This window comes from Ovis aries, chromosome 12 (genome assembly GCF_016772045.2).
Source record: "Ovis aries strain OAR_USU_Benz2616 breed Rambouillet chromosome 12, ARS-UI_Ramb_v3.0, whole genome shotgun sequence".
In the NCBI taxonomy this organism is placed as follows: domain Eukaryota; kingdom Metazoa; phylum Chordata; class Mammalia; order Artiodactyla; family Bovidae; genus Ovis; species Ovis aries.
In genome coordinates this window covers 29588825-29615518 of record NC_056065.1, presented here as the reverse complement: position 1 = coordinate 29615518, position 26694 = coordinate 29588825, and the positions used below count along the sequence as shown (strand labels likewise).

Here is a 26694-nt window from a genome sequence, read left to right as displayed (position 1 = left end):
TAAACATGATCTCTGAAACTATAAAAATCTCAGAAGAAAACATAGGGGGAAAGCTCCCTAATGTTGGTCTTGGAAATGATTTTTTGAACGTGATGCCAAAAGCACAGCAGCAAAAGCCAGGGTTAAAAAGTACACTACATCAAACTACAAAGCTTCTCAGAGCAAAAGAAGCAAGCAAAAATAAATAAACAAATAAATAAAAAGCAACCTATAGATTGGGAGAAAATTTTTGCAAATCATGTATTTGATAAGGGGTTAAAATTCAAAATATATGAAGAACTCATACAACTCAAAAGCAAAACTGTTAAACAATCAGATTTTAAAATGTGCCAATGTACTAAATAGATATTTTCCCAAAGAAGATATATGGGTGGTCAAAATGATTTACTGTCCCTAATTGTCAGGGAAATGTAAATTAAAACTTCTGTGAGATATTATCTTACGTTTATTGGAATGTTATTGCTTAGTTGCTAAGTCGTGTCTGACTCTTTTCGACCCCATGGACTGCAGCGCCCTAGGCATCCCTGTCCTTCACTATCTCCTGGAGTTTGCTATTTGCTATCTATTAGAATGGCTATTATTAAATGACAAGAAACACAAGTGTTGGTGAAGCTGTCACTCTTGGTAGGAATGCAAATGTATATAGTCACTGTTGGAAACAGTATAGGGGTTCTTCAAACATCCTAAATAGAACCACCATATGATCTAGCAATCCCACTTCTGGATATACATACACATAGGAAATGAAAACAGGATCTTAAAGAGATATCTGCACTCCCATGTTTATTGCAGCATTACTCACAATAGCCAAGATATGGAGACAACCTAAGTGCCCATGAACAGATGAATGGATAAAGAAGACGTGGGATACATATATACACACTTACAACAGAGTGGGGGAAATAGGCAAAAGTTGGTCAAAAGGGACAAACTTCTAGATATAAAATGAATAAGTTCTGGGGATCTAGTGTACAGATGGCGACTGCTGATAATAATACTGTATAAAATACTAGAAAGTTGCTAAGAGAATAGATTTTAAATGTTCTCACCACAAGGGAGTGGTAATTATGTCATGTGATGGAGGTGTTAGCTAATGCTGTAAGGCAATCATTTTGCAATATTTGAGTGTATCAAATCACCATTTTGTATACCTTAAATGTACACAGTGTTGTATGTCAATAAAATGGAGTCGGGGAGAAGCATTACCAAAATCTAGCTTTTGTTTTCATGATGGTGGTTTTTAATTGTTGAAAAAAAAAATTTTGAGTTGTCTCAGAATTATGTAATGCCCAGGAATATGTTATATTATATAACTTATATTATTTATATATTATTGTCTATTAATTAATATATTTATTATACAGTATATAATAATATATAATTTTATAATTATATTATAAAATCCTCAAATATATAATATATTATTGATATATATTAATATATATAAAACACATATAACATATATAATAACTATTATATATGATACAATATATACATTGTATTGTGGTTGCACCTGAATATTAATTAAATTATTAGATTTCTTATACACAACCATCTATCCCTATGCCTTTGCTTGCAGTGGTCACACTCCATCTGGATATTTTGTTTCTCTTTTGCTACCATTACCCAACTGGTAAAGAAACTGAGCTTGGAGCTTGACTCACCCAAAGTCACATAGTTCAGTTCAGTTCAGTTCAGTCACTCAGTCGTGTCCGACTCTTTGCGACCCCATGAACCACAGCACACCAGGCCTCCCTGTCCATCACCAACACCCAGAGTTCACCCAAACCCATGTCCATTGAGTCGGTGATGCCATCCAACCATCTCATCCTCTGTTGTCCCCTTCTTCTCCTGCCCTCCATCTTTCCTGGCATCAGAGTCTTTTCAAATGAGTCAGCTCTTCACATGAGGTGGCCAAAGTATTGGAGTTTCAGCTTCAACATCAGTCCTTCCAATGAACACCCAGGACTGATTTCCTTTAGGATGGACTGGTTGGATGTCCTTACAGTCCAAGGGACTCTCAAGAGTCTTCTCTAACATCACAGTTCAAAAACATCAGTTCTTCAGTGTTCAGCTTTCTTTATAGTCCAACTCTCACATCCATACATGACTACTTGGAAAATCATAGCCTTGACCAGATGGACCTTTGTTGACAAAGTAATGTCTCTGCTTTTTAATATGCTATCTAGGTTGGTCATAACTTTCCTTCCAAGAAGAAAGCATCTTTTCATTTCATGGCTGCAATCACCATCTGCAGTGATTTTGGAGCCCAGAAAAATAAAGTCTGACACTGTTTCCACTGTTTCCCCCTCTGTTTGCCATGAAGTGATGGGACCAGATGCCATGATTGTAGTTTTCTGAATGTTGAGCTTTAGGCCAACTTTTTACTCTCCTCTTTCACTTTCATCAAGAGGCTCTTTAGTTCCTCTTCACTTTCTGCCATAAGGGTGGTGTCATCTGCATATCTGAGGTTAGTAAGGTCATAACTGAGCCTAAAGTCACCTCTGGACTCTTGATTCCCAGGGATTTTTGTCTACCACACCCACTGCCTTTTCAAGGTTCCGCTCAAATAATGCTTTATTTCTGAAGCTTTGTTGAAATCTTCAAATAGAAGTAATGGGTCCCTTCCTTGAGATCCTAAATGTTTAATTTTAAACCCCTATGGATAGTTATCACTTTAAATATTGTATGACAGTTGTTTGTGCTCACTTTACCCTCCGGATATCTAATTCTTTGAGGACTGGAATCTGCTTGATTTCACTTTTGTGTCTATCGTATTACCCAGACTTGTATTATTAATAGTAGGTGCTCAATGTATATTCGTTAAAATAATTAAACTTCTTTTGGACATTGGAAACTTGTGACAGGATATAGAAAGCAGCTGCAGCAATATGCCAGTGGCTTGGGGGATCCAGGCTTTCTTCACACTTCAGTGATTCTAGACCTGCAGTGCCCAAAAGAATTTTCTGGAATGATGAGAATGCTTTATATTTGTACTGTCCAATATGGTAACACTAGCCACGTATAGCCACTGAGCATTTGAATGTCTAGTGAGATTGAAATGTTAATTTTATTTAATTTTAATTAAGTTATATTTAGAGAGCTACGTGTTACCATACTAGTCAATGTTAGGCAGGCTGGTCGGCTCAGTGAGGTGCATAACAGCGCCGGGGACCTGAGTCATGTTTCCTGTTTTCTTGAAGAACATTCCTTAACCAAATAAGGAAAAATTTCTATACGTGATAGCATAAGGAAAGCGTTGCATGAGCCCATTCTTCCTGTCCAGTCAGGTATCGCCAAGTACCCTGTAACTGAGACAAAGAGCTGACTGTATATAAACCGCCATACTGCTTCGTTTGGGGCTCTCGTCTGATTCCGCTGCATTGGATGAGGCTTGAGCCCTAGTGCGCTAGAAATAAAAAATTCCCTTCTTGCCTTTGCATTACTGAGGTGGACTTGTTCGCTCTCTCGGTCGGTTCGGAGATACGGACTTGGTGCATAACATTTGGGGGCTCGACCGGGATCTCCGGCCTACCGGGGAGGACAACTCTCCTGGTAGAAGGGAATAATCTCGTTAGGGGTTGAGAGCTCTGAGCACCGGTGCTAGCAGTGCAGAGGCCTAGATTAAGTCCAGGGCCCAGTATCATACTGGGGAGGCATCTAGATGTTAAGTGAAGAGGAAGCCCAGCGTAAGGCCGGGTCCCTGGTAGCGAACTGGGAGGGCAGCTGGCACTGAGGACGTCCTGACGGTAAGACACTTGTAAGTAGAGAAGGGGTCTCTAGTGCTATAAAGGAGACTGAAAGTAATATTGAGAGTTGGAATCTGTTTGTTGTGTCGTTTTTGTGACTCTGTGTGCTGGCACTGTCTGTGTGAGTCTTGTTGTCATTGTCTGTGTTCTCTGTACCCATGGGGCAATCTACTTCTACTCCGCTGCCTCTGATGACCGACCATTTTTCTGATTTTAAGTCTAGAGCTCAGAATCTTTCGTTACTGGTGAAGAAGAGCAAACTGGTGACTTTCTGTTCCGCCGAGTGGCCCACCTTTGATGTCGGATGGCCACAAGAGGGAACCTTCAATCCCCAAATTATCCAGGCAGTTAAAGAGAGGGTGCTTACCCCTAGTCCTGCTGGGCACCCAGATCAGACTCCCTACATTCTGGTCTGGCAGGATCTAGTGAGAAACCCGCCGGAATGGCTTAAACCCTTTGTTCTCGCTCCTTCTAAACCTCCTAAACCTCCTCGTCCCTCTTCCCCAACTCCAACCTTGCTAAACCCACAGGTGCTAGTCATGAAAGCTTCTGAAGAAAAAGAAGAAAAACAGGACGAAAAACGACCTAAGCCAGTGTTCCAGGAATCTTCTTCTCTGTATCCTAATCTGATTGACCTGGAAACTGAGTTGTTCCCACCCCTGTACGCGGATCCACATCTGCCCTTGCTTCCACAGGTTCCACAGGTTTCATCGGGAGAAGCCCGGAGGAGAGCCGAACCCTCCGCTCCTCCTAGGGAAGGGGGCCCCACCCAGGGAACTCGGCGAAGAGCAAGGGAAATGGCCAGCGCAGCGAAAGAAGAAGGCTCGGAAATTCCCTCCTCCACTGTTCACGTGTTTCCAGTCCGGGCGGGGCCAGCCAGAGAGGGCGGGGAACGGACATATCAGTATTGGCCCTTTTCCACTAGTGATTTGTACAGTTGGAAGACTCAAACTCCCTCTTTCTCTGAGAAACCGCAGGGTCTTATTGATCTTTTAGAATCTATCCTCTTTACTCACAATCCCACTTGGGATGATTGTCAGCAACTGTTACAGGTACTTTTTACTACAGAATAGTGCGAACGGATCCTGTCAGAAGCTTGGAAAAATGTGCCAGGGGTGGATGGGAGGCCCACAATACAGCCTCACCTCATTGAAGAGGGGTTCTCCTTGGTGCGACCCAACTGGGACTTTGAACGTGCTGAAGGTAGGGAGCGTCTCTGAGTGTACCATCAGACTCTCATGGCTGGCCTTAGAGCGGCCGCCAGAAAGCCAACTAATTTGGCCAAGGTAAATTCAGTGAGGCAAGAGCCAAATGAGAGCCCAGCAGCCTTCCTTGAAATGATAATGGGAGCTTTTAGACAGTATACTCCTATGGACCCACAGGCAGATGAGTCTCGAGCAGCAGTTATGCTAGCATTTGTGAATCAGGCAGCCTTTGAAGCTTTAAATCAAACCCATCCAGAAGTAACTAAATCTTGTTGGTTATGTTATAATCTAGCTCCCCGGTACTATGAGGCAATAGGCCTCAACGCTTCTTATGACTTGGGTAACAACACTGACCCTCCCCAATGTCAGTGGGGGGACGGGAAGGTAGGACTTACAATAAAAGAAGTGTGGGGAAAGGGACTATGTATGGGCAAAGTGCCGCCAGACAGATCCTCATTGTGTGCCCTGACTGTTGACCTCGTGAGTCTGCCTGTAGCCAGGTGGTTAGTTCCACAGATGGGAGGATGGTGGGTGTGCTCTTACACTGGGTTGACTCCCTTTGTACATAGCTCCATTTTTGATCCTAAAAAAGAATTTTGTGTTATGGTGGCTGTGATACCAAAGATACTGTATCGACCAGAAGCTGTATATGATTATTGGGCCCACAAATTGACTCTTAATCAACAAGAAAGAGCTTATAAAGTTAAGAGAGAGCCCATTACTGCCATAACCATAGCAACTATGTTCGGTCTGGGAATAGCTGGGGCCGGAACTGGAATAACAGATTTGTCCATGCAAAGTCAAGGATTTAACTCTTTAAGAGCAGCTATCGATGAAGACATCACTCGTATAGAACAGTCTATTAGTCATTTAGAGTCATCTTTAACTTCCCTGCCTGAAGTAGTTTTGCAAAATAGAAGAGGGCTAGATCTGCTATTTCTGCAACAGGGGGGACTTTGTGCCGCCCTAGGAGAAGAATGTTGTTTTTATGCAGACCATACTGGAATAGTTAGGGAATCCATGGCCAAAGTGAGAGAGGGGCTAGCCCAGCGTAAACGAGAGAATGAGGCTCAACAGGGATGGTTTGAGTCCTGGTTTCAACAATCCCCCTGGCTGACTACTTTAATCTCTACCCTGCTAGGACCCCTGATAATCCTTCTAATAATGCTTACGTTTGGCCCTTGTATTATCAATAAACTTGTAGCCTTTGTAAAAGAGCGCATTAATACAGTACAGCTGTTCGTGCTTCGGCAGCAATATCAAACAGTATCTCAGGACCCAGAGGAGGATTCCTCTGTATGATCTAAGAACAGGGGGGAATGTTAGGCAGGCTGGTCGGCTCAATGAGGTGCATAACAGCGCCGGGGACCTGAGTCACGTTTCCTGTTTTCTTGAAGAACATTCCTTAACCAAATAAGGAAAAATTTCTATACGTGATAGCATAAGGAAAGTGTTGCATGAGCTCATTCTGCCTGTCCAGTCAGGTATCACCAAGTACCCTGTAACTGAGACAAAGAGCTGACTGTATATAAACCGCCATACTGCTTCGTTCGGGGCTCTCGTCTGATTCCGCTGCATTGGATGAGGCTTGAGCCCTAGTGCGCTAGAAATAAAAAATTCCCTTCTTGCCTTTGCATTACTGAGGTGGACTTGTTCGCTCTCTCGGTCGGTTTGGAGATACGGGCTCGGTGCATAACAGTCAACACAGTTTTAGATTAGCTTGGCACCCCATTTTGATAAATCTACTTGTGCTGTCCCTTTGAACTTTGTTACACAATTGTCTGCTTTGTGAGAAATGGTATTGTTGTTGTGTCCAGGCTCTGAGTGCCAAGATTCCACACCTGACCTTCCTCCTTCCCCACTTCCCTCCCCAGGAGAAAGATGAGATTTATAAAACTTTCCTGAGTACTCCAAACTTCAGGGACCTCCCTTGCCTCAGATTCTGACTCCATTGCTAAAGAATAGATGTAATGCGTAGATGGTATATGTCATTTACTGCTGTTTTGAATTTTAGTATGTCTAAAATAGATTATAAACTACTTGAGGGCAAAGACCATGCATTCCATATCTTCTGGATCCTCCCTGGTGCTAAGTATGCTGTCAGTTATATCGCAAATATCTATGAATATTGATCAGTTGAAGGTAGCAAAAGGGGATTTGATAAGCAACAAAGGACAGTGTCTGAGACACAGGGAAGAAGGCTTGTCAATTTCTGGTGCTATGGTAAACAACCTGCCTGCCGAAGCAGGAGATGTGGGTTTGATCCAGGTTTGATGCTCTGGAGTAAGAAACGGCAACCGCCCCAGTAGTCTTGCTTGGAAAATTCTATGGACAGAGGAGCCTGGCAGGTTATATAGTCCATGGGGTCAAAAAGAGTTGGACATGATGAGTGACTAAGCATACGTGCCTGCATGCATGCACGCACTAAAAACTAAAGGATTTTAGAAATTATTTTTTTATTCCCATAATTGTTTTTGCAAATGCCACTTAGTACTATTTTCCAGTCATCTAAGGAGCTCAACTCAAAAAAAAAAATAAATAAATTCAGAGAAATTTTTTTCTGAGTACCCATGTGGCAAAAACTATGCTATCCATTTTGAATGTATTCCCTTCTAATAGGGTCTCCTATCAAAGGAACTTTCTAACCACATTTATGAGCTGCGTTTTAGAGTATTTCCTGGGAAATGGAGAGGTTGCTAGATGTGCATAACAGTACACTTGGTGGAACCAAAATCAGAATTTGGCTGTATGTTTGTTCAAAAACCTCCCTTAGATGGTCTTGATCGTGTACAAGGCTATGCTTCTTGGTGGATGAGGAAATCCAGGCCAAGGCGTTAGGGTTGGTTCACCTTTCCCTCTTTCTTAAGCACCTAAATTATATGTTTAGCAAGATTGGGCTCTTGTAGGAATCCAGATAATGGCAAAATTCCTGCTCACCACACCCTGTGTGAGACCACAGTGAGACTGTAAGGGGCTCTGGCAAGAGGATTTAGGAAATGAATGATAGCTGCAAAGTTAGAAGGCCCAACCCTGGAATTCTCTCTCCTGCAGAGCCACACTGCCTGCCTGCCTGCGCTCCAACCACTAGCTCCCGGTACCCAAAATATGAGAAGAAAATAAGGAAGCCAGGAGGGAGTTGTCCTTGTGGGACAGGAATTTCAGCTGGCAATTGTTAATCACATTTTGCCAGCTCTTTTGACATGTGTTATATAAGGGAACCAATTCCAAGACCAAACAATTAAATGTTGTGACTCAGTCAGTCAGTTCAGTTGCTCAGTCATGTCCGACACCATGAACCGCAGCACGCCAGGCCTCCCTGTCCATCACCAACTCCCGGAGTCCACCCAAACCCATGTCCATCGAGTCGGTGATGCCATCCAACCATCTTATCCTCTGTTGTCCCCTTCTTCTCCTGCCCTCAATCTTTCCCAGCATCAGGGTCTTTTCAAATGAGTCAGCTCTTCACATCAGGTGGCCAAAGGATTGGAGTTTCAGCTTCAGCATCAGTCCTTCCAATGAACACCCAGGACTGATCTGCTTTAGGATGGACTGGTTGGATCTCCTTGCAGTCCAAGGGACTCTCAAGACTCTTCTCCAACACCACAATTCAAAAGCATCAATTCTTCAGCGCTCAGCTTTCTTTATAGCCCAACTCTCACATCCATACATGACCACTGGACTACAAGGGTGTAAATATAGAGTAAGTTGGAGCTGACTTTTCCTTTCAGGGCTTCCCTGGTGGCTCAGACTGTAAAGAATCTGCCTTCTATGCCAGAGACCCTGGTTCGAAACCTGAGTCAGGAAGATCCTCTGGAGAAGGCAATGGCAACCCACAACAGTATTCTTGCCTGGAGAATTTCAGGGACAGAGGCATCTGGGTGCTATAGTCCATGGGTTACAAAGAGTTGGGCATGACTGAGTGACTAACATTTCTACTTTTTTCCTTTTAACTTCTTAATTGCATAGGATGGATTTGTTTAAGCAATTTGTTTTTTACCTTGTGAAGCAGCAAATCAAGTATCTTATTCCCCTTTCTGTCTATTGTTCATTTTTATTTCTGCTAATTTTCATACATTTAAAATGTTTACAATTTGCTGAGAATACTTATGAATCATATGCACACATGCATATGTACAATAAACCATTTTTATAGGATCTACTAAACCTGGCATTCTTTTTTTTTTTTTTTTTTTTTGCTTTGAGGTTGTTACTTTTGAGTCAGCTGTTATGTTTGTTTGCTTTTTTTTAACTTTTAATTTTGTATTTGAATATAGCCAATTAACAAAAACATTGTGATAGTTTCAAGTGAACAGCAAAAGGACTTAGCCATAGGTATACATGGATCCATTCTCCCTGAAACTCCCTTCAAATCTGGCACTCTTTTGTAGCTTACTATGGTTCAAGATTTCAAGGCCTTAGCCCTGTTTGAGTTAACTTGATACTCACAAAATAGGTGGCTCAAAGGTAAAAGTTTGGTTAAAAGTCCTTTGACAGATATATCTAGATTTAGTTATAAGTAACATGGAGGAAATAACTTTTGTCTCATTCCCATTCATGTCGAGATTAATGAGAAAAATACAGTTGGTAGCATGTGCCCACAGTGCCCAGTGTCTAAATAAGATCACATTGATCTGGTGATTATTGATGGCGTGCTTCTGATCTAAATATTCCACCAAAATGCTGATGAATCCTAAATTATACTCCCATTTCTCACTACTCTCCTTAATTCCAAGGTCATACATACCATTTCAACTTAGTGTCAAATAGTCTTCTCAAATTTAACATGTCTGAAAAACAACTCTTGACTCCCATACTCCTGGAACTTGCTGTTTCCCCAACCATCCCCAATTCAGTTAACAGCATCTTTATTCACCTGGTTGGTCATTCTACAAGTTTTGACACATGTATATATTCCTGTAAACACTACCACAGATAAGATATAGAATAGTTTCAATGAAGAACATTTAGGTTGTTCCTGATGATTATAAATAGAGCTGCTGTAAACCTTCATATGTGTACTTTTGAATGAACATACATTTTCATTTCTTTCTGGGCAAATACTCAGGAGTGGCATCACTAAGTTGTATGGTAAGTATATATTTAATGTATATATTTAACTTTAGAAGAAACGGACAAACTGTTTTTCAGCATAGTTGCACCATTTTATACTCCCACCAGTGATAACTTCCCAGGTTACACTAGTGGTAAAAAACTTGCCTGCCGTGCAGGAGACGAAGAGACGTGGGTTTGATCCCTGTGTCAGGAAGATCCCTTAAGAAGGGAATGACAACCAGTGTTCTTGCTAGGAGAACCCCATGGACAGAGGAGTTGGTAGGTTACAGTCCACAGTGTCACAAAGTCAGACATGACTGATGTGACTTAGCATGCAGTGATGTATGAGAGATTCATTTCTCCCTGAGCTCACCAGCATTTGTATTGACATTAGTTTTTATTTTAACTGGTCTGGTAGATATGCAGTGATAGCTCTTGTGGTTTTAATTTGCATTTTCCTTATAGTTAAAGATGCCATATGCTTATTTGCCATCTATATACTCTCTGAAGCTATACTGTCTTATTGAAGAATCCAAATCTTTTGCCTTTCTTCTTCTTCTTCTTCTTCTTTTTTTTTTTTTGGCTTTCAGAGTTTTAAATTCCTGACCATGGATTAATTCCCTCCCCTTGGCAGTGAAAACACCAAGTCTTAACCACTGGACTGCCAGGGAATTACCTTGCTATTTTCTAATTAGATTGTTTTCTAACTGCTGAGTTCAGAAAGTTTTTAAAAATAATCTGAATATACGTACTTTGTTGGTTATATTTTTAGGGTTAGGATTTGTTTAGAGCAGTTTTAGGTTCACAGCAAAATCGAACAGAAGGTACAGAGATTTCCCATGTACTCCCTGTGCCCCCTACGTGCACAGCTTCTTTTACACACACACAGCTTCTTCTATGTCGACCACCAGAGTGGAACATTTGTTACAATTAATGAGCTTACACTGATACATCATAATCACCCAAAGTCCATAGTTTACAATAGGGTACACTCTTGGTGTTGTACATTCTATGGGTTTGGGCAAATGTGTAGTGATATGCTGTGTCCTCCTCCAGGGGATCTTCCCGACCCAGAGATGGAACCTGCATCTTTTACCTCTAACCTGCATTGGCAGGTGAGTTCTTTACCACTAGCGCCACCTGAGAAGCCCTAAAAATCCTAAAAATAGTGCTCCACCTCTTCATTCTTCTTCCCTAACACTGGACCATCACTGATCTTTTTACTGTCTCCACGGTTTTGCCTTTTCTAGAACTGTCCTGTAGTTGGAATCATATGAGATCTAGCCTTCTCTAATTGGCTTTTTTCACTTTGTAATACACCTTTAAGATTTTTTTCCATGTCTTTTAATGGCTTGATAGCTCATCTCTTTTTAGGGCCGAATAATAATGCATTGAATGAATTTAGCTCTGTTTACCCGTTTGCTCATGGAAGGACATCTTGGTTGTTTCCAGGTTTTGACAATCTGAATAAAGCTTCCATAAACATCTGTATGCAGGGTTTTATGTGCACATAAATTTGTAAGAAACTGCCAAACTGTTCCAAAGTGGCTGTACCATTTTGCATTCCTCACCAGCAATAAATGAGAGAATTCATGTTGCTTCACACCCTCACCAGCATTTGGTGTTTTCAATTTTCTAGATTTTACATGTTTAGCGGTTTGTCATTGTTGCTTTAACTCGTATTTCCATGATGACGTATGATGTAAAACATCTTTTCATGTGCTTATTTGCCCTCTGTTATCTTCTTTGGTGAGTTATCTGTTAGGGTCTTTGGACTATTTTTAAATTTTTTTCTTACTGTTGAGTTTTAAGAGCTCTTTGTATATTTTGAATAACAGTGTTTTATTAGATGTGCCTTTTGCAAGTATTTTCTCCTAGTGTGTGACTTGTCTTCTCATTTTTTTGACATTGTCTTTTGTAGAGCAAATTTTTTTTAGTGTTAATGAAGTCCAGTTTCTCAATTGTTTCTTTCATAGATCATGCCTTTTGTGTTGTATGTAAAAAGTCATTGCCATACCCAAGTCTAGGTTTTTTTCCTATATGTTGTCTTCTAGGAGTTTTATGGTTTTGCATTTTACATTTAAGACTGTGATCCTCTTAAAGTTATTTTTGTAGAGGGTGTAAGCTCTATGTCCAGATTTATTTTTGCATGTGGATGGCCAGTTGTTCCAGCATCATCTGTTGAAAAGACTATTCTCCATTGCATTTCTTTTGCTCCTTTGTCAAAGATCAGTTGACTATATTTATGTGGGTCTGTTTCTGGTCTCTGTATTTGTTCCATTAATCTGTTTATCTGTTCTTTCATTAAAACCACACTGTCTTGATTACTGCAGCTTAAAGTCTTAAAGTTGGATACTGTCAGTCCTCCAACTTTCTCCTTCAGTACTGTGTCAGCTATTCTGGTTGTTTTGCCTTTCCATATATACTTTATTTTATTTTGCCATGCCATGCAGCACGTGGAATCTTTGTTCCCTGACCAGGGATTGAACCCATGCCCCCTGCATTGGAAGCACAGAGTCTTAACCACTGAACCACCAGGGAGAGTCAGTTTGTTAATAGTCTCACAATTTTCTGGGATTTCGATTGGGATTGCTTTGAATCTATAAATCAGTTTGGGAAGAACTGATATCTTGACAATATTGGGTCCTTCTGTCCATAAACATAGACTGTATCTCAACCTGATTTTATTTTGATACCTTTCATCAGAGTCTTGTAGTTTTCTTTATATAGATCTTACACATAGTATATTAGATTTATACCTAAGTATTTAATTTAAGGGAGTGCTATTGTGTTTGTAATTTCAAGTTCCATTTGTTCATGACTGGTATATAGGAAAACACTCAACTTTTGTTTACTAACCTTTTATCCTACAACTTTGCTGTAATTGCTTAGGAGTTTTTGTTTGTTTATTTGTTAATTCTTTTGGCTTTTCTACATACAGAATCATGTCACCTGCAAACAAAGACAGTCCTATGTCTTTCTTCCCAGTTGGTACACTTTTCTTTTCTTGTCCTGTTGCATTAACTAAGACATACAGTACAATGTTGAAAAGGAGTGCTGAGATGGGACATCCTTGCCTTGTTCCTAACTATGATGTTATCTGTAGGGTATTTTTTGTAGATATTCTCTATCAAGTTGAGGTTTCCCTCTATTTCTAGTTTACTGAGGATTTTTGTCATGAATGGGTATTGGATTTTGTCAAACACTGTCTCTGCATCTATTGGTATGATCATGTGTTTTTTATTCTTTAGCTTGTTGATGTGATGGATTAGATTAATGGATTTTCAATGTTGAACCAGCCTTGCATAACTAGGATTAATCACATATGGTCACAGTGTATAATTCTTTTTATGCATTGTTGAATTCAATGTGTTATTATTTTGTTGAGGATTTTTGCCTCTATTTCATGAGAGATAGTGGTTTATAAACTTCTTGTAATATTCTTTGGTAGTCAGAAAATGCTGGCCTCATAGGATGAGTTAGAAGTATTTCCTCTGCTTCTCATTTCTAAAAGAAATTGGAGTGAATTGGTATAATTTCTTTCCTACAAGGTTAGTAGAATTCACCAGTGAACCCATCTGGGTCTGGTGCTCTCTTTTGGAAAGTTATTAATTATTGATTAAGATTTTTGAAAGATAGACATCTAGTTGGATTGTTTGATTTCTTCTTCTGTGAGTTTTGGCTGATTGCATCCTTCAAGGAAATATTTTATGTCATCTAGATTATAAAATTTGTGGCCATCAAGCTGTTCATAGTATTTCTTTATTATCTTTTTAATATCCATGAGATCTGCTTACTTTGAATTTAATTTCTTCTTTTTCTAATTTTCTAGTGTAGAAGCTTAGATTATGATTTTAGATCTTTCTTCTGTTCTAATATACGCATTCAATGCTATAAATTCCCCACTAAGCACTGCTTTCTATTGAGATAACTTCAAATTCAGAGATTTTTTTTTTTTCCCTCAGCAGTGTCCAGTCTACTTATAAGACCATCAAAGGCATTTTTCCTTTTGGTTACAGTGTTCATTTTAATCACAACCATTTCTTTTCGGTTCTTTCATAGAATTTCCATCTCTTTGCTTAATTTGCCCATCTACTCTTGTAGATTGTCTACTTTATCGTTAGATTCCTTAGCATATTAATCGTAGTTCCTACAATTCCTGATCTAATAATTCCAACACCCCTGCCATATCTGAGTTTGGTTCTGAGACTTGCTCTATCTCATCAAACTGTGTTTTTTGCTTTTCATTATACCTTGTAATTGTTTCGCTGATAGCTGGACATGATGCATTAAGTAAAAAGAAGTACTATAAATAGGCCTTTAGTAAATCTAGAGCCAGACATCTTGGAATGTGAAGTCAAGTCAGCCTTAGAAAGCATCACTACAAACAAAGCTAGTGGAGGTGATGGAATTCCAGTTGAGCTGTTTCAAATCCTGAAAGATGATGCTGTGATAGTGCTGCACTCAATATGCCAGCACATTTGGAAAACTCAGCAGTGGCCACAGGACTGGAAAAGATCAGTTTTCATTCCAATCCCAAAGAAAGGCAATGCAAAAGAATGCTCAAACTACCACACAATTGCACTCATCTCACATGCTAGTAAAGTAATGCTCAAAATTCTCCAGGCCAGGCTTCAGCAATATGTGAACCGTGAACTCCCTGATGTTCAAGCCAGTTTTAGAAAAGGCAGAAGAACCAGAGATCAAATTGCCAACATCCGCTGGATCATGGAAAAGCAAGAGAGTTCCAGAAAAACATCTACTTCTGCCTTATTGACTATGCCAAAGCCTTTGACTGTGTGGATCACAATAAACTATGGAAAATTCTGAAAGAGATGGGAATACCAGACCACCTGACCTGCCTCTTGAGAAATCTGTATGCAGGTCAGGAAGCAACAGTTAGAACTGGACATGGAACAACAGACTGGTTCCAAATAGGAAAAGGAGGAGGTCAAGGCTGTATATTGTCACACTGCTTATTTAACTTCTATGCAGAGTACATCATGAGAAACGCTGGACTGGAAGAAACACAAGCTGGAATCAAGATTGCTGGGAGAAATATCAATAACCTCAGATATGCAGATGACACCACCCTTATGGCAGAAAGTGGAGAGGAGCTAAAAAGCCTCTTGATGAAAGTGAAAATGGAGAGTGAAAAAGTTGGCTTAAAGCTCAACATTCAGAAAACGAAGATCATGGAATCCGGTCCCATCACTTCATGGCAAATAGATGGGGAAACAGTGGAAACAGTGTCAGACTTTATTTTTCTGGGCTCCAAAATCACTGCAGATGGTGACTGTAGCCATGAAATTAAAAGATGCTTACTCCTTGGAAGAAAAGTTATGACCAAACCTAGATAGTATATTCAAAGGCAGAGATGTTACCTTGCCAACTAAGGTCTGTTTAGTCAAGGCTTTTTCAGTGGTCATGTATGGATGTGAGAGTTTGACTGTGAAGAAGGCTGAGCGCCGAAGAATTGATGCTTTTGAACTGTGGTGTTGGAGAAGAGTCTTGAGAGTCCCTTGGACTGCAAGGAGATCCAACCAGTCCATTCTGAATGATAGCAACCTTGGGATTTCTTTGGAAGGAATGATGCTAAAGCTGAAACTCCAGTACTTTGGCCACCTCATGCGAAGAGTTGACTCATTGGAAAAGACTCTGATGCTGGGAGGGATTGGGGGCAGGAGGAGAAGGCGACGACCGAGGATAAGATGGCTGGATGGCATCACGGACTCGGTGGACGTGAGTCTAAGTGAACTCTGGGAGATGGTGATGGATAGGGAGGCTTGGCGTGCTGCGATTCATGGGGTCGCAAAGAGTCGGACATGACTGAGCGACTGAACTGAACTGAACTGAATGTGGTAAAGTGTGATGGGGGAGGGAAAGCATGCTGTGACCCTGTGATTACATTTTAGGCTTTTAGTGAACCTGTGCTTCTGGACACAAGTGCTTATCAGTTCATGAACTGCACCCCTCCCCCCGCCACCCGCCAACTTCCCTTAGGTCCTACCAGAAGGCTAGAAGGGGCTAGAGTTGGATATTTCCTTCCCCAAGGTCAGTTAGGCTCTGATAAAACACCAGCAGGTTAGGTTCTAGTTAAATAGTTTCTGCTGAGGACAGGCCTTGTTAAGAATAGAATGTTCTATTGTGCTTCAAAATGATTTCTTTTTTCCTTCCCTGGCCAGAAGCACAATGGGATTTTTCTCTGATATGCCCTCGAGCACCTGATTGAGTTCTTAGAGGGAAAACCCACAAAAATGTGACGCCCTCCGCATAACAGGGGGATCTTCCTGTAGTGTTTCCCTCAGCCTACAGTAATTTGTCATTGACAATCCAGGTCTCTCTGTCCTCCACTGGTTCCCATGGAGGTTTTTGCTTGCAGGTTTCTGCTCTGGCAAGTTGTGCTTCCCTCTCTTTGTCTGTCCATTTCTTCAATCTGCGGGGAGCAGTTTGCCGTGTGACCTCACTGCTCTTATAGATCTAAGGAGAGTGGTTGAGTTTTCAGCTGGTCAGCCATCTCCTTCTTAGGCTGGAGCAGCGACTTCCAAGCTCCTTACCCACTGGACTGGTTGTGCTCTGTTTTTAATCCTCTAAGTTGTGTTTCTCAGACAGCAGAAATCCTTAATTTTAATGAAGTCCAATTTTTCAATATTTTCTTTAATGGATCAAGCTCTTGTGTGTTGTATCTAAGAGATCTTTGCCGAATTCAAGGTCACAAAGATTTTCATCTGTTTTCTTCTAGCAGAGTAATTTTTTTAAAGTGTAAATTAGATCACATCACTCCTTTGCTTAAAACTCTCCAAGGGTTTTCCCTCACATTTAAAATAAAATCTAAACTCCAGATTTTAGTCTACAAAGGCCTGCATGGTCTGGCCTTAGGCTTCTTTGACCTTTGCCTCCTTCCCCTTTCTCCGCTGTTCACTCTGCTCCAACTGCGTTTGTTTCTTACTGTTCCACATACGCTGCTGCTGCTGCTGCTGCTGCTGCTGCTGCTGCTGCTGCTGCTGCTGCTGCTGCTGCTGCTGCTGCTGCTGCTGAGTTGCTTCCGTCGTGTCCGACTCTGTGGGACCCCAGAGACGGTGGCCCACCACATACCCTCCTGGAGCCCTTTTACTTGCTGTTCCCCGGCCTGGATTACTTTCCTCTTAGGTCTTCATACGGCTCACTTAACACTGAAGACTGCTCAAATACCACCTCTTGGGGAGCTCCCTTATACCAGTCTATTTAAATTGGGTCCCCCTTTCATTTGCAATTTCATGACCTCTCTTTACCTCATTGCATTTATCACTGCCTGAAACTACTTTATTTGATTATTTGTTTTCTGCTTCTTTGTGCCTCTAAAATGTAAGTTCTTTGAGGGTTATGAGTTCTGTTCTGTTTACCACTGTATTCCCCACGTCAAGAGCAATGTCTGGCACAGAGCAGATGCTCAATGAAATACATGCTACTAAGAACTATACCTAATATCCTGAGAAACTCCAAATATGGATTTAAGGATAAGGGAGAGAGTAAGATAGGGACAGGTTGGAGCTTGTTTTTAAGCAAAAGAAGAAGGGAGGACTTCAGAGGGACCACATGGAAAGAGGCCTACTGAGCAAGACACAGCCAGTTCCCAGGAATGTTTACCCCTGCACGATTCCCTCACCTAAACAGAATCCAAGAATAGATCTATAGCAGCTGAAGTTCATTGCTTTCCTCTAGGGCAAGAGCTATCTCAGGATCTTGAGTTTAGGGTAATTTTAGGGGGCCTTCTGAACTTCAAATTGTATTGCCTCCTATGTAATTATTGACAGGGATGATGTCTTTCAAATTAAATTAAAGATAAAAGGTTTTAACATGAGAACAGACATATAACTCAGTGGAATAAGACTGAGAGTCCACAAACAGTTACATTTATGGGCAGTTGGTTTTCTAGCATGCCGGGACAATAGAGTGGGAAACGAATAGTCTTTCTGACAAGTGGTGGTGGAAAAACTGGATATTCACATGCAAAAGAGTGAAGCTGGACCCCTATCTGAAACCATTCACAAAAATTAACTCAAAATGAATCACAGATCTAAATGTAACACATGTGCCTGTGTGCTAAGTCACTTCAGTTGTGTCCGACTTTTTGTGACCCTATAGACTGCAGCCCATCAGGCTACTCTGTTCATGGGGATTCTCCAGGCAGGAATACTGGAGTAGGTTGCCGTGCCCTCCTCCAGAGGAATCTTCCCGGCCCAGGGATCGAACTCTTGTCTCTTAGGACTCCTGCACTGGCAGCTTGGTTCTTTCCAAAGAAATCCCAGGGCTGATCTCCTTCAGAAAGGACTGGTTGGAACTTCTTGCAGTCCAAGGGACTCTCAAGAGTCTTCTCCAACACCACAGTTCAAAAGCATCAATTCTTCAGCGCTCAGTTTTCTTCACAGTCCAACTCTCACATCCATACCACTGGAAAAACCATAGCCTTGACTAGACGGACCTCAGTCAGCAACGTAATGTCTCTGCTTTTGAATATGCTATCTAGGTGGGTCATAACTTTTCTTCCAAAGAGTAAATGTCTTTTAATTTCATGGCTGCAGTCACCATCTGCAGTGATTTTGGAGCCCCCAAAAATAAAATCTGACACTGTTTCCACTGTTCCGCCATCTATTTGCCATGAAGTGATGGGACCGGATTCCATGATCTTCGTTTTCTGAATGTTGAGCTTTAGGCCAACTTTTTCACTCTCCACTTTCACTTTTATCAAGTGGCTTTTTAGCTCCTTTTCACCTTCTGCCATAAGGGTGGTGTCATCTGCATATCTGAGGTTATTGATATTTCTCCCAGCAATCTTGATTCCAGCTTGTGTTTCTTCCAGTCCAGCGTTTCTCATGATGTACTCTGCATATAAGTGAAATAAGCAGGGTGACAATATACAGCCTTGACGTACTCCTTTTCCTATTTGGGACCAGTCTGTTGTTCCATGTCCAGTTCTAACTGTTGCTTCCTGACCTGCATACAGATTTCTCAAGAGACAGATTAGGTGGTCTGGTATTCCCATCTCTTTCAGAATTTTCCACACAGTTTATTGTGATCCACACAGTCAAAGGCGTTGGCATAGTCGATAAAGCAGAAATAGATGTTTTCTGGAACTCTCTTGCTTTTTCCACGATCCAGCGGATGTTGGCAATTTGATCTCTGGTTCTTCTGCCTTTTCTAAAACTGGCTTGAACATCAGGGAGTTCACGGTTCACGTATTGCTGAAGCCTGGCCTGGAGAATTTTGAGCATTACTTTACTAGCATGTGAGATGAGTGCAATTGTGTGGTAGTTTACATATGTCCACACAAAAACTTGTATGTGAATGTTTAAAGCAATGTTATTCATAATATCCAAAAAGTGAAAACAACTCAAATGATCAACTAATGAATGGATTAAAAAATGTAGTATATCCATGCAGTGGAATATTATTCACCCATGTAAAAGGAATGAAGTAGTTGTACATGCCTCAACCTGAGTGAGTCCTGAAAACATTAAGCTAAATAAAAGGAACCAGTCACAAAAGACCATGTATTGTATAATTCCATTTATGTGAAATGTCCAGGGTAGGCAAATCTATGTAGAAAGAAACTAGATTAGTGATTGCCTAGGACTGCCTAGTGATTGCCTAGGGTCAGAAGTACTGGGGGGTTGGGGAAATGATAGCTAAAGGGTATGGGGCTTTCTTCCAGGGGAAGAAAAAGTTTTAAATTTAGATTGCTATGATTGTTGCACAGCCCTGTGAACTTACTAAAAGCCATGGAATTGTGTACAAGAGTAATTGTGTGTTGTGTGAGTTATAGATAAAACATAATGCTCCCTTGAGCACCTTAACTCACAGCTAGGTAAAAAATCCAAACACATCCACCAAGAAATTGAAGGGATTTCCTGGTGGTCCAGTGGTTAGGAATACACCTGTTAATGCAGGGGACATGGGTTTAATCCCTTTCCAGGAAGATCCCACATGCCATAGGACAATTAAGCCCATGAGCTATAAGCACTGAAGCCCAAGTACCTAGAGCCTGTGCTCTGTAGTGAGAAGCCACAGTAAGGGGAGTCTAATGCACTGCAGCTAAAGAGTAGCCCCCCCCCCCCTGCTTGCCACAACTAGAGAAAGCCCGCAGGCAGCAACGAAGACTCAGCACAGCCAAAAATAAACACATAAATTAAAAAAAATGAAATTCAAAGCACTGCAGGGTCCAGGAAGGCAGAAAAAGCCCCCGTGCCCAGTATTTTTTTAAGTTAATTTATTTTGATTGGAGGATAATTACAATATTGTGATGGTTGTTGCTATAGATCAACATGAATCAGCCACAGATTTACATGGGTTCCCCCACCTCATGAAGCCCCCTCCAACCTCCCTTCCTTCCCCATTCTAGGTTGTCCCAGAGCACTGGATTTGGGTGCTCTGCCTCATGCATTGAACTGGTACGGGTCATCTGTTTTCCATATGGTAATATACATGTTTCAATGCTATTCTCTCAGATCATCGCACCCTCGCTTTCTCCACTGAGTCCGAAAATCTGTTCTTTATATGAGTGTCCCCTCTGGTGCCCTGCATGTAGGACCATCAGTACCATCTTTCTAAATTCCATATATATATATGCATTAATATACAGTATTTGTCTTTCTTTTTCTGACTTACTCCACTCTGTGTAATAGGCTCCAGCTTCATCCACCTCATTAGAACTGAATCAGATGCATTCCTTTTTATAGCTGAGTAATATCCCATTGTGTGTATGTACCATAACTTCTTTATCCATTCATCTGCCAACTGACATCTAGGTTGCTCCCATGTCCTGGCTATTGTAAACAGTGCTGCAATGAACACTGGGGTACACGCGTCTCTTTCAGTTCTGGTTTCCTTATAGTGTATGCCCAGCAGTGGGGTTGTTGGGTTGTATGGAAGTTCTGTTCCCAGTTTTTTAAGAACTCTCCACACTGTTCTCCGTCGAGGCTGAACCAGTTTACATTTCCACCAACAGTGTGAGAGGGTTCCCTTTTCTCTGTACCCTCTCCAGCGTTTATTGTTTGTAGACATTTTGATAATGACCATTTTGACTGGCATGAGGTGATACCTCACTGTGGTTTTGATTTGCTTTTCTCTAATAATGCATGACGTTGAGCATCGTTTCATGTGTTTATTTAGCTATCTGTATGTCTTCTTTGGGGAAATGTCTGTGTAGGTCTTTTGCCCACTTTTTGACTGGGTTGTTCATTTTTCTGGTATTGAGCTGCATGAGCTGCTTGTATGTTTTGGAGGTTAATTCCTTGTCAGTTGTTTCATTTGCTGTTATTTTCTCCTATTCTGAGGGCTGTCTTTTCACCTTGCTTATAGTTTCCTTCATAGTTGTGCCCAGAATTGAAGGGAATTTTTCAGAGGTGATTTTTAAACTGAGATACTATGGACAAGTAGGACAATGAAAGAAGAACAGTATATATAAAGGCACAAAATCACTGGAGTGCTCAGGGTATTTGGGGAATTGTAAATTCATTTGGCAATAGGGTGCATTTCTAGGAGAATGGTGAGAAATTAGTAAGAATGACAAAGAAAGCTAGGCTGAAGGAAACTTTATGGCATTTTAAGAAATCACAACATTATTTTACAGGCAAAGGAAAGGCAGGCAAAAGAGACAGTAACTCTGCAAACAGTGCTGGAGGAGCTGAGCAAGGAGAGGTTGGGGGATGGAAACCAGTTCAGAGGCTCTTACCCAAAACGATAAGGGTGGTAACACCAGGAAGGTTAGCTGGACTGTGCTCAAGAAGCATTCTTGAGATAGATTGCCAGAATATGTAGAGTGGGTTTATTCAGATGAGAGTGATGGAGGATTCTGAGCTGATGCTGGAGAGTCTAATGGTAAAGGCAAAATGGCTGGAGACACAATTCTCTGTAATACAAACGTGAGTGAAAGCAGGTTTGGCAGGAGGAAAAGTGTTCGATTTTGAACATGTTATGTACGCTTCAGGTGCCTACAGGACATCCGGGTGGAGTGTCCAGACGGTTGGAAATATGTGTCCAGAGCTCGGGAGAGCTATCTGGGCTAAGACACAGATTAGGGCATCTTTAAGTCTGTAGGTGGATGAATTGTCCAAGGGAAGTATATAGTGTCAAAGCGAGAGGGGCCTTAGCGTGGGGCCCATTTAAGATGCAGGCAGAGGAGAAGAGCTGGCAAGAGAGGCAGAGGAGGAAGAAGATGAGACAGGAGGGACGAGTGGTGTGAAAACCTGAAGGAGGGTTTGGAGCCAGCCCTGGGGAAAGCAAAGAGGAAGAAAGGAAGGAGACTGAGGGATTTTCCTGGTGGTCCAGTGGTTAAGACTCCACACTCCCAATGGAGGTGGCCTGGGTCCAATCTCTGGTCAGGGAACTAGATCCCACATGCTGCAACTAAGACCCAGTACAACCAAATTATAAACAGAGAGAGAGAAAGGAGGCTGAGAACATACCAAAAAATGGGTACTGAATTGATCAAGACAGGGGAGACTGGGAGCAGAAGGGGATTAGCACCAGCGGAGGTGAGTAATTGCAGCTATGGATCAAACGGTAACCAAAGCCAAGTGAGGAAGTCAGTCGGAGCACACTTGCTGTCTCTATGATCTTGCCTAGAGTTGGTCTTCTTTAAGTCATGTTTTGAATTTTTGGCTATGTTATACAGATCTTCAATGATAAGCAAGCAGTCACTTTCTTTAAATTGTTTGAGAATGCTGTCAGCCAAAAATGCCTTTGAAAGTTTACAGAACCTCTCCTGCTTGAAGTTCATTTTGTTAGAATAAGAATAATAACATAGACATTGAAATACGGTAAAGAATCATTTTTTTGTTGTTAACATTCAGCTAATTGTTTCTCCACTCCTTTTTCTGCTGTCTCCTTGCAAATCCCTCTGCACTTGGGGACCTGGCTTGTATAACCTTTAATTATGCACAGCTTGGAGACAGATGCCACCCATGGAGGTATTTTGTCTCATGTAGCCACTCACGTGGGAATGAACTCCACCAGATGAGATATGCCAACACTGCTTCATGTGCTTCCTGAAGATCAGCGTGACCAATTTGCTTAAGGTTTATTTCCAGAAGACTAACCTATGATGGTATTAATATAGCACCATTTAAAAAATGTGTCTCCTTGTGGCCTAAGCTAGACTTAAACACAGATTTGCTGGGTGACCTTGGCCAAGTCATTGCAACTTTCTATTCTCAATCTCGTCACCTATATAATCAAGTAGCTAAATAAGAACTAGTGCCTCTTTAGTTTACTTGATGACCAGCATCTCCTGCGGTTCTTATTAATTATATAAATTCGAGGCCCTACCCCATGTGGCGCTAGTGGTAAAAAACCCACCTGCCAATGCAGGAGACATGAGACATGGGTTCAGTCCCTGGGTTGGGAAGATCCCCTGGAGGAGGGCATGGCAACCCACTCCAGTCTTCTTGCCTGGAGAATCCCATGGACAGGGGAACCTGGTGGGTTACAGTCCATAGGGTCGCACAGAGTTGGACACGACTGAAGCAACTTAGCATGCACACATGCACCCCAGACCCACTGGATCAGAGCCTCCGGAGGAGGAGCTAGGGATGCTGTGGGTCTAACAGGTGCTCCCAGGCCTCTGATTCCATCTTTCTATGGTGCTGGTTTATATTAGGGCGGAAGCCCGGGTGAGCTGGAAATCCCCCTTTTGGCCCCAGCTTGAGAGTCACTTGTGAAAGGTTTGCTGGCTGTGGTGGGTAGAAACGTGGTAGCCTTTTATATGCAGGACATTTGTATGTATATAGGGCACCTCAGCCTAAGAAAGAAGCAGCAAAACAGTGGCTCCTTCACTTCTATGTTCCCTTCCTCTGCGAACCCCAGAAATGCCCCTTTAGGGAAATGGGCCCTGGGGCACAGCGGGAGAGGCTTCTGAAGGAATGAGCAATGTTTTCTAAATGATGGTGTTGTCCTTTGAAAACACAGTGATGTCATTCAGTATTCTTCTTCCAAAGAGAGAGACTGTTCTTTCGGTATTTCAGCTCGTTTAGAATGGTGTCACTCATTAGGGTCTCCCAAAGCCGCCATTCAGAATAGCATCTTTAAGTGCCCACTTAAGTGCCATGAAGCCATTACAACAGGCATCGTTTCCACTCTGTCTAAGCTTTCCGTCAGGGTGCACAAACACATCAAAGGGCAGACAAACAGAGCTGCGTGACACTGGGAAAAACATACACAGAGACCCTATCCAGCAAATAAACATAATTTGAAATACTGACATTCTGAAAAGGGATTAGTACTTGTTCTTCTGTTCTCTGTTAAGATGGTTGGAGCCAGTCCAGGGGTGCAGGATTCACTCCCCCAGGCGAACAGAGATCGGATTCTTTCCTCCCTATCTATCCACCCTCTCTCCAAATTTGGAGTTTTTAATTTATTCATCAACATTCATTAAATTTTTTCCCATTTGCTAATTGTTACACACTGGGGATACAAAATACAAGACATCTTGCTGCATGTTGGCGGCTTGGTAATGACAAAACTTAGGAAAATATAAGAAGACCTTTTTACTATGCAGAAAAATGCAGACCGTCCTTTCTTAGGAATTTAAGAGAGCCAAACTCCAAATAAGCATGTAAATGTTTAGATCACTTTTTAAAATCAACTTGGCTTCCAAGCTTTACCCAGGATTAGTTAAAAGCCCAAGCTAGCTTATTCCATGGGAATTGCTGTAATGGTCTTATTGTAGAGTAATTGGATTTTTTTTTTTTCTTTTTGGGTCAGATGAGTTGATCTCATTTTGACTGGAAGGTGTTTTTTCCTTCTCTATTTGCAGGAAGCAGCAGGCCTTAAGTAGATCAGCACTGTGGCTTGTATACATATGGGCAGCTGAATTTTTTTTAAGGTATTTTTAAATATGAAAGATTCTGGATGCAATTCTGTCAGCAGAGTCGAGTACAAACCTTCTTTTAGTCTATGTTCAACTTTTCCGATTTTAGAGGTCATCTTCAGAAACAGCTGAGTTTCCTATATGTTGGCCCCTCTGAAGATCTATTATGAAAATCGTTAATGAGTAGGCGCAGAGAAAGTGAACTTGGAATCCTCAAAACATCGTCCAGGGATTTCATGACTACCTCAAACTGACATCTTTGTACCATCTAATTGTGCTCACAGCAAGAAACTGCCTACTGAGATTGGATGTATTTGGTCAAGGGCATGATACAAATTTTTCCATATGTTGACTAAAGCTTTATGGGCCTATGGTTTGATTTTCTGAAATGTAATTCGGTTTTACTTGCTGCCTTACTTCTGTGTTTCCCACCCAGAAAGCAATAAATTAGATTATACCCCGGCCTTCTCCAAAAAGTCTTCCCTAACCCTTCCAAGCTGGTTGAAAGTGAAAAGTGAAAGTGTTAGTTGCGCAGTCATGTCTGACTTTGCAACCCCGTGGGCTGTAATCTACAGGCTCCTCCACTCATGGGATTTCCCAGGCAAGAATGCTAGAGTGGGTTGCCATTTCCTTCTCCAAGCTGGTTAGGATACCTCTTCTCAAGCTTCCAAAATAATACCCTCTGCATTTCACTATTACTGATTTTTTTCTTACTGTTTCATACCATCATTATCTTTATTTATCTGACTCTACTACTATATTGTTAGTTTCTTGAGGATAACAATATTATATTGTTTATTTCTTCCTTGCTTGGCACATGGCAGATATTTAACAAATGCTTTTTTTTTTGCCTTTTTTTTTTTTTTAAGAAATTGAAGGATAATTGCTTTACAATGTTGTGTTGGTTTCTGCTGCACAGCAAGATGAATCAGTCATATATATATATCATCTCCCTCTTGAGCACTGCCGCCCTCCCATCCCACCTCTCTAGGTTGTCACAGAACGCCAGATGGGACTCCCTGTGTTATAAAGCAGCTTCGCACAAGTTATCTATCTTACACATGGTAATGTATATACTTCAATGCTACTTTCTCAATTCATCCTTTCCTTTCCTTTCCTTGGTTAAATGTATGAACATCAGTCAGTTCAGTTTAGTCGCTCAGTCATGTCTGACTCTGTGACCCCATGGACTGCAGCATACCAGGCCTCCCTGACCATCACCAGCTCCCGGAGTTTACCCAAATTCATATCCATTGAGCTGGTGATGCCATCCAACCATCTCATCCTCTGTTGTCCCCTTCTCCTCTCACGTTCAGTCTTTCCCAGCATCAGAGTCTTTTCAAATGAGTCAGTTCTTCGCATCAGGTGGCCAAAGTATGGGAGTTTGAGCTTTAGCATCAGTCCTTCCAGTGAATATTCAGGACTAATTTCCTTTAGGTGGACTGGTTTGATCTTCTTGCAGTCCAAGGGACTCTCAAGAGTCTTCTCCAACACCACAGTTTAATAGAATCAGTTCTTTGGTTCTCAGCTTTCTTTATAGTCCAACTCTCACATCCACACATGACTACTGGAAAAACTACAGCTTTGACTAGACAGACCTTTATTGGTAAAGTAATGTCTCTGCTTTTTAATATGCTGTCTATGTTGGTCATAACTTGTCTTCCAAGGAGCAAGCGTATTATAATTTCATAGCTGCAGTCACCATCTGCAGTGATTTTAGAGCCCCCAAAATAAAGTCTGTCACTGTTTCCCCATCTATTTGACATGAAGTGATGGGACCAAGATGTCATGATCTTCGTTTTCTGAATGTTGAGCTTTAAGCCAACTTTTTCACTCTCCTCTT

General features: G+C 41.4%; 1 protein-coding gene across 19 annotated transcripts in view; it reads left to right on the top strand.

The window, feature by feature from the left end:
• The first annotated feature begins 3239 nt into the window (after window positions 1-3239).
• The window catches only part of LOC132657504 (uncharacterized), a 34351-nt gene continuing 10896 nt past the window's right edge, over window positions 3240-26694 (top strand). For 4 of the 19 annotated variants that reach the window (XM_060396372.1, XM_060396377.1, XM_060396378.1 and 1 more), the window contains exons 1-3: window positions 3240-4952; window positions 8387-8654; window positions 11063-11121. In XM_060396372.1, the coding sequence (XP_060252355.1) occupies window positions 3908-4822 (915 nt within the window). In that variant the 5' untranslated portion in view covers window positions 3240-3907 and the 3' untranslated portion in view covers window positions 4823-4952; window positions 8387-8654; window positions 11063-11121. Of the gene's footprint in view, window positions 8655-10019; window positions 10043-10182; window positions 10286-11062; window positions 11122-14632; window positions 17844-18130; window positions 19422-25842; window positions 25916-26694 lie in introns of those variants that run through there. The other 15 variants (XM_060396369.1, XM_060396368.1, XM_060396366.1 and 12 more) reach the window with 10 other exon arrangements.